The 8842-nt window shown below is 36.0% G+C and overlaps 1 protein-coding gene across 1 annotated transcript in view; it reads right to left on the reverse strand.

The window, feature by feature from the left end:
• The window catches only part of RYR3 (ryanodine receptor 3), a 269121-nt gene that overhangs the window by 16145 nt on the left and 244134 nt on the right, over positions 1 to 8842 (reverse strand). Inside the window, 6 exon segments of the mRNA XM_009320984.1 lie at positions 140 to 267; positions 837 to 879; positions 3917 to 4047; positions 4630 to 4827; positions 7207 to 7293; positions 7930 to 8098. Of these exon segments, the coding sequence (XP_009319259.1) occupies positions 140 to 267; positions 837 to 879; positions 3917 to 4047; positions 4630 to 4827; positions 7207 to 7293; positions 7930 to 8098 (756 nt within the window).

An 8842-nucleotide genomic window follows, 5' to 3' on the forward strand; every position in this document is an offset into this window, starting at 1 on the left:
GCTCCCCTGGGGGTTCCCTGGCTCAGGACACCCCCCTGTACGCCACCATCCGCCGCTCCGCTGGGGAACGCGCCTGCACCGGAGCTGATCGCCTCTGCAAGCCAACACGTAATTAGTCCGTGAAGTTCAGAAGTCATACCATGATACAAGAGATGCCTCTTCTGGTTCGCTCTCTTCCACTGGACTAAAATCAAGGGCGTTCTTGTCCAAACCCAAAAGTTCTGCTATGCGCTCAGCTCCATATAAGTCTCCGTACTTGTTAATAACCTAAAAAAGGAAGAAGAGAAGCTTTTGCTCAGAGAAAGACCTCGGTGACATTCACTCTACTTTAAGCCAGTCATTGTCAAAAATGAAAAAAAAAAAAAAAAAAGTCTTTCACAATTAACGCTACTAGAACAGTCAGAACTCCCAGGAAGCCAGGTGGGGGGAGCATAAAAAAGAAAAACAGAAGCATTAAAGGCTATTATCTGAAAGCTTATGTATAATTTGCCGTCATTTAATCTGGCATGTTTTTCTTTTTTTAGGGGGATGAGGGGGCTTTGTATCCTAAAGATGACAATGACTGTAAATTAGACCTGCATGGCTGATTGACAGCGCAAAGTTATTTCGAATGCCTGAGTCTAGGAAGGAAACCACAGCCTTCTGTCCTCCTCCCTCCTCCCGCCTACGCTGCAGCTGCCTGTTCACCGAGACATTTACCACACCAATGACTTCCATAAAACAAATTTCAGTTCTCAATTATTTGTATATTTATGTGTACAGAAGTGTATTACACATAGATATCTGAATTAACTGAATAGTAGGTTATTGCTATAATAGAAATATAAATAGCCTACCTTCCGTTTTACGAATTTGTCCCAGTAATTGTTAGGAAAGGACCTACATAGATAAGGCAAAGATATTTCAAGTTATTTAACTTGTTAGGGGAAAGAAAAAAGCAACCAAAAAAAAGAAAATACCATGTTCCTGATCACTGCAGATTCTGGTACAATTTCATTGACTCACACACTGCACTCCAAATTATGAGAACAATTTCTTTTCATGTGGACAACAGTTGTTATTAATCATCATTCGCTGCAATTTCATCTTCCCCCCCCGCCCCCCCATTTTCTTTTTCACATCCACAAATACAATTGGCTACAGTAGGACAGCAGGCTAAATATTATCACCTAATGAGCCTAACAGCTCAGTAATAGCAGGGTAGTCACTGTAATATCATTCATCTCCTAAATAAATACTTTATTGCTCCTAGCCATAAAATCATATGGACAATGATTTTCAGAGGAAAATAAGACAGCCCTGTAGCATAAATAATTTTTAAGTTCACTGGATTACATTTCAAATAGAGGCTGAACACGAGAACCAGTGGACAGTTTGCCAGCGTAAAATTAAAATTTAAAAAATCTTAAAAAAAAACCAGAAAATTGCAAAGATCATTTGGCAAAAACAGGGGTTAGTGGTAATCTTCTTCTCAGGTGTATCATATTGTTGTTACTGGATCTGACATCCCAGAACAAGACAAGGTAAAAAACATTTATAATTCTAAAGCTGCAAGACAGTTCAGCTAAAGAGCATTTTGCATCATCTGCCTCTGAGCAGCCGTGTCCACACTGGTAATTAAAAGAAAAGCTATTGTGTATACAAAAGAGAAAGAAATGAAGCAGTAAATCTTAAATATTGAAGAGGCATCAGGGTATCTTTTATTGAAAATTCCTTGCTTTTTTTGAGAGTAGCGAGCAACCGCGATGCTTCAATAAGCAACCAGTTTTATCCAGGGAGATCTTACAACAGACACTAGGAAATACATCAGCTTTGACCTGCAAGAAAAAAGATAGCGTTCTCTCTTATCAGTGACGTTTCCCTGATCTTCAACTTGATCATAAAAAATACTGTTCTTGAACTGTCGTATGAATACCAATGCCCAGGAATTCCTCATTCTGATGGTCTTACTGTATGTCATGTCAGTTTTGAAGAATGCCAATTAGCAGGGAACACTACAAAATTTGAGGTTTTTCTCTCCCCATTTCTTGGATGTAACATGAAGTTGAGCAAATATGCAGGAAGGTAAAAAAGAAAAATAACCACTTAAACTAAAGGACAGTGTTGGTAAAATAAAGCAATTGTTAACATCAGAAGAATGAGATTCCAGAACACTGTTCTGCTGGGATGTGAGGCAAACTTCCCAACTACTATTAAGTGCTCGATTTTTTTATTTTTCTGAATTGAACTTCTGAATGAAATTACTCCAGATAAAGGCAAATGGTTCCAGTGACTCAGATGGTATACTCTGGTCCAATGCTCTATATTATTTCTTTCCTTGATTTCTCAGAATTTTAAGCAAAGTATGTCTCTAATGTAGCCAGCTTGTGTCTATCTCTTTTACCACAAACATCTAACAGTGCTGTACATATTTTGCTTTTTTAATTACTTTTTTTTCCACTTAGAGAAAGCACATTTCAGTGCTTTCTGATAACTACTACCCTCCAGCAGTAGTTATGCTGATGGTACAGTACCTGCACTAAACCTCAGGAGTCATTTCACATCAGAGAGAAGGATGAGTCTGCTTAAATCAGCCTTAGTCTTTTATTCTACTTCAGTAGATAGTGCAACATGCTGAGAACAAGCTGTACACCATGTCATTTGGGATAAGCTGACAAGATATCTCATTAATTCATGCTTGTTTTTGCTGAGGATAAACTTAGTGGATTTCTAGATAGCTTGCTATCAATAGTTAAAGAAATGGGTTGGAAATTAAGCAAGCTATCCAGTTTCCCAATTACCTGCTATTGTAACTTTAATAATATGTGCTAGTCTGTATTTCTACCTGAAACTAAGGAAAATTCTTAAAATTCAGGTATAGGAAAAGAAAACATTCAAGATTTTCTGATATTTTAGACATTCTAATTTTAATGAAAGTACTAAGGGCACTATTTATAATGTACAAAAATTGAGTATGACTGATAAGATAGATATTTTGGCTATTTGGCAGCATATTGTCACCCTGATGCATTTAGTTGATTATTTTTGCTGGCTTGTTTTCATCAAATGCTTACTTATGCCTGCATGTACTAGCCACAACTACTTTATGACTTGTAAATAACTTTGTTCTTTTCCAGCTTTCTGATACTGTCCTTAAATTATGATACTATTAGGGAAATACAGGAATCTAAGCCTAGGTATACTAGTACCCGAAGGTGATTCTAGTTGTTTTGAAAGTAAATTCTGAAAAATTGCCTGTAGACAAGGCATTGTTTCAAGAGAAGAGAGTTGACTTGCTATATTTCTCTGTGTCACTCCTACAGACTGCTGCAGCTTACTGACACTTTTCTTTTTCTTGCCTACACTTGTATCATTCACTCACAGAACCACAGGTGAGTCTCCTAGAATCAGTGTATGACTGCTACAGTATTTGCTAATGCATGCAACCTGAGAGTAATTCCTGTCAGACCTACTCCAATTCTGGGATTGCTATTTCACACTAGATTTACTTCTCTTGTCATATACAAATTTTGCTAGCAAAAAGTGGGAAAGAAAGGCAGGAGAATACTGCTATACAATATGAATATGAAATTGAGTCACTGAAAAGGATGGAAGTTATCTTTTTAAAACTTTCTCGGTAGTGACTAATATGTGAAATGCCTTGGAGAGAGCTTGTGAGGTAAGATGCACAATCCTTGCAAACCCTAGAAAAATGAAAAGGAGGTGGAATATACATGTTATGATAGCATTTATTAAACAAGCAGATAATACAGGATTTCACATTAGAATCTACTACTGTAGCATCCAATATAAGGTGAAAAATGCCTTTCTTTTAGATGAGCTAGGTGGTAGGTGGACAGGGAAGGTTCTAGATCAGTGGCTTAATGAGCTATAATATTTATAAACAGTTTACATATAACCATTTAATTTTACATACGGAGTATTTATAACCAGGCGATCCCATTGTCCTTTAATATCATCTTCAGATGGCTGTTCAGTTATGTATAGTCCATCAAATTCCAGCTTTCTAGCTACCTCTTTTTCTCTCTTGAATACAACCAGAGGGACCTATGAAAATGACAGTGGACATCTTCGTCATGGTTTATATATTTTTAGAAACCATGATATCTACCTACAGTATTAAGTACTCTTTATAATACTATATAAGACCAAACATCACACTAGCACCTCCTACAAGCAGATCAATGCCTAGCCAGTGTCTGAGCAACAGCCACTTTGGAAGTCAAGCCCCCCCCCAGGTTTTTATTGCTGGGCGTGACGTTACGTGGTATAGAATATCCTTTTGGTCCATTCAGGTCCCAGGTGTGCCCCCTCCCAATGTACTCGCTGGGGGATGCACAGAGCGGGTAAAGCAAAGAGAAAGCCTTCACGCTCGGCAATAATCAAAAGGTGGCTGTGTTACCAACACAGTTTTAATCACAAATCCAAACCACACACACTGCTATGAAGAAAGTTAACTCCATCTCTGTCAGAATAAGTACATAAGGAAAACATCTACATATTGAATAATGAAAATTTGTAAGCAACTAGGAACAAATAGGTATTCCAGTATTAGCGCCAAAAATCACTTTGGGACATAGCCTATGTTCTTTAACAAATAATAGATTCGTAATAAGATTCAGAACTTGCCTTTAAGCAATAGTATCCAATCACACAGACAAAGGAGATGATAGTATGAATAACTGCCAATGCTCTGAGAGCAGGTGCCATGTAACCTGTACTTTCTTCTAAAACAAAAAACACCATGCCCTCCTCCTCTTCCTCTTCATCAAAAGAGTTCCAGAGATTAGAGTGTTCCTCTACTTCATCAAGTGGCTCTTCTGTCACCTGAGAGACATTCAAGCACATTGAAAACATACAATAAACTTAAAAGCTTTTCCTTTACTATAATGGCAAATGAAGTTTGCAAAGCCTGCTCATGGGAAGATGATAGAGCATTAGCTTTGAACAGTAATGATGTCTTTCATTTTCACAGTGGAATTCTCCACATCATCTCGTATGACTGCAAAGAGAATCTAGAAAAAGCAAGAACAGGCATATTACAGTTTACAAATCTCTCCTTTAACAGTGCCATAGCAAAACCAAAACAAACAATGAAAAAGTTATGCAAAAATGTTTTCTTGAAGAACCAAACAACAACAGGGTTATCTAATATGACTCAATTTAGGGTTTGTTTGTAATCTACGTTGTTCCTGATGACTAGAGTCTAGAAAGAAAAAAAGTTCTCATGTTATCAACTTGTACATTGTCCATACATTTTTATTTCATGACTTAATTTAGAACTTACAAATTAATACAGTATTTAATCAGTATTTTGTAAATACCCCAAACCATAAAGCTGACATATTCCCTAAATTCTTCCAGCGACTTTAAAAACCTGGCCTTTAAAATAAAAGCCCTAAATGCCCTTCTTTTGACAGCTTTATCTGAAAGCCTAAGTCCTGTTCAGTCCTGTTTGGCTCCCACTGACCCTTTCCTATCTATGACAGATGGACTTGTACTGATAAACACAAACTTTTGTCCTCTCTCTGCAATGGAATGGGTTGTTGGCTGACCCACAAGACCCAATGAAAAGCAGAAGAGAGTGGAGAGAAAAGGACTGGCATAGACAAAAGCAGACTTCTGCATATACTTTTGAAGTATATACTTCTCTAACTGTATGGGATGGAAAGAGCGAGGCAAGAAGGGAGCCTTAAAAAGCCCTGATGGTCTTTCTCCTGGAATCGTGCACATATGTTCTACCCAGTTTTCAAGAGCCTTTTGCGTCTTTACCTGCCCTGTCTCCGAGACTGTAACTGTGTTGTAGGAGTTGTTTTTCAAGATATTTGAAATCAGGATTCAGTTACTTCTAGACTGAATGTTCAGCCAGCTGCTTTTGTCTTCTCTGAAGTTTTTGGTTGTAAACAACAGAACTAGAAAAATTAATATTGGAAAACAGAAGATTCATCAGCTTATTGCAACTTGCACCCTATATCTAGAAGGGGAAAATCAAAAGGGCCGGTTTCCAGGATAAAGATAAATGAGGACTTTTCTTACAGACTTCAAATCTGTAAGGAAAGGGAAAAAAAATGAAGCTTTTATGGATGTGAGTTCTCTTTAGTGAATTCTACTCCTTTTCATGGACAGAGGTTGCGAAGATTCAGGAATAAAATTAGTGAAGGCTGCTGAAGATGTTCTACTTTGTATCATTGGGTTATACACCAGAGCCTGAAACAATTCATTAGATTCAGGTAAAACCGTAAGATTAAGTTTAAAGTATGGATGTATAACCTTCTTCATCAGTGATATAAAAAAAGAACTGTAGCCTACTATGAAAAGACTTCTCTTGCTTTATATCTCTTCTGCCTGCTCATACCAATCAATTAAAGTCCCAATGCCAGTATAGAAATATCTTCATCACAACAGTCACTAACAACCATATTGGCAATGACAACAAAGAAAATGGAGCAAATAAGTGTGAAAACTGAATTATACTCGCACATGGAAACACAGAATGGGGGGAAAAAAAAACATTTGATATTCATTAGAGATTATTAAATTCATGAAAAAATATGAAAAAATAAATTAAATAAAGCAAGCACTCCTCCCAAAATGCCAAACCCCAGGCCTGAAAGGCATGAAAAAAAATTCTGAACAAATTAAATATAACTAAAACATGAGCTCATCTAGTTAAATTGGGACATTAATCTGATTCTGAAATTATGTCTAAACTATTTCCTAGTCAAAAATGAATGTAGTCAGTAGGGTTCTTTAGAAAAAGCAGAAATATAATCATTGAGAATAATCAGGTGAACTGAAGTCTCTCAGTATCTTTAAAAAAAATGAGAGAAAAAAAATGCAACAGTTTTGACATTTGAGTTATTTTAGTCGGATTTAAAATTTCCCATGAGAAAATTAACAATCCAAACAATAACAGACTTATGTAAGTAAATGAAAAAATGCCTAGAAACACAAGCTCAGCTATAAAGGGTGAATGAAATAAATCTGTTTTTAATCAGCCTGAGTAAAATAAAAACAGAATAGGTTTAATATCACAAATTTTAGTTACAAAATTTAATATATTGTTTTAACTACTTCATATCTAAATGTTTTATTTTGTGTTTGAAGGGCTTGTAATAATGGCTTTATTAAATAAGCCTTGAAACCATCATTAAATATTCCTCTGGAAGTAACCAAAAACATTTAAAGAACAATGCATAATCTTACCTTGTAAAATAGAAGAATGAAGTTGATGGCAAATGCAACAAATAGAGCAAGAAACCTTAAGTTATAAAAATTTCTTGCCAAGTAGTGCTGAAAGTAAAAAAAAAAAATTAAAAAAAATAATTAGAGGTGGCCTGTAGCTAGTATCAAGGTAAGAAAAGTAGGCAGCAATGTTTCTAAGAAAGTAAATACATAATTGTGTTGCCTTCATACACCAGTTACAATGAGCAAGGGCACTTCTTGGCAGCCTATTCTCCCATTTCATGGTAAGCAGGATTAAAAATAATTGGCTTAAAATTGCAACAGGGAAGACTGAAATAGAATATTCAGGAAAACTTTCTAGGATGAAGTCAGGAAAAGAAATGCTAGAGTACTGGAATAAACTACTTGAGAAGGTTTCAGAGAGTTCATCATTTGATGTTTTTAAGAACAAAGAAAAATCTTATGGAAAACAGAATTACAGATTCTAGAAGTTAGATTATAGAAAAAGGAAGCTCCTAACATGGAGCTCAAGGTCCTGTTAGACCAAGATAGAAGAAATTACATGCACAAACACTTTATTTATATAACTCTATGAAGTACTACAAAAATCACAAAAGACTGAATACGGCCAGTCATTTGAAAACTCATGCCAATGTTCCTTTTATGATGACATTTCTCCCTTCAATATCAAACAAGTGTTCTATATGTCAATTCAACGACTAAAAGAACTTAAGAAAAACTTACAAGCATTTTTATTTGATAAATTTCCAAAGCTTTGAAGAAGTTAGCCATAACAGCCTCCGGTTTCTCAATCTTTTGTCCATGCCTTCGCTTCTTTTTCTTCATTTTTCCCTCTTCTAGCTGCTCAGATTGTACTTCCTTTGCTTGATCTTGTTTCTCACCATCTTCCATGCTAGAAGAAATGTTATCTAAATAAAAATACCTAGCCAAACTTCTGTATTGTAAATGCATACATTTAGAAGGAATTCTAATTCAGAAAGTTTGGCTTTGAAATTTAGTTTTGACACTGGGAGAAAAATGATTGTAAGTAAAAGACTTGAGGTAGACTGTACACCAGAATAAAAAAAGTGACCTTAGTTTCAAATGATATGCAAGAATAGAGTTGTTGAGGGGAGATCAAAAGGGTAAAAAGCCAAAAACCAGGCAGAAGTTACTGCCCCAAGTGTGAAGTGGATAATGTTTGCCAAAACCAGTGAGGTACATATATGCTCAAATACCAGCAACATAAAAATTTTAAGAGTTCACGTGTACTTTCTTGAGCCTGGGTCTGAAGAAGAGAAATAAAGCTTTTGGGATTTGGTACACAGTATCATAATTGAATCACAGTATCATAAAATGAATTAATTCCAGTCAAGGCAATCACTGTTGTCACAGAGATGAATGAATAATAACATGGAAGTTTGCTTCAGAGGGTTGCACCTTACAAAGTATGTAGAAGATGACAATCATTCCTCCTGCACCACTGAACTGCCTTTATGAAAATTAAGTATCAAGACTGTATGTAGTAATAGGGGAATTTAGTTACTAAACTAAAAAAAAGCTGAATTTGCATATATGTAGAAGAATGTTGAGGCATCAAGGTGGTTGCAAGTTTTAGGCATGAGGATAAAGAAATGCAGTGTGTGGTTCACTTTAT

The sequence above is a fragment of the Pygoscelis adeliae genome, unplaced genomic scaffold (assembly GCF_000699105.1).
Source record: "Pygoscelis adeliae isolate BGI_AS28 unplaced genomic scaffold, ASM69910v1 Scaffold3, whole genome shotgun sequence".
Lineage (NCBI taxonomy): Eukaryota > Metazoa > Chordata > Aves > Sphenisciformes > Spheniscidae > Pygoscelis > Pygoscelis adeliae.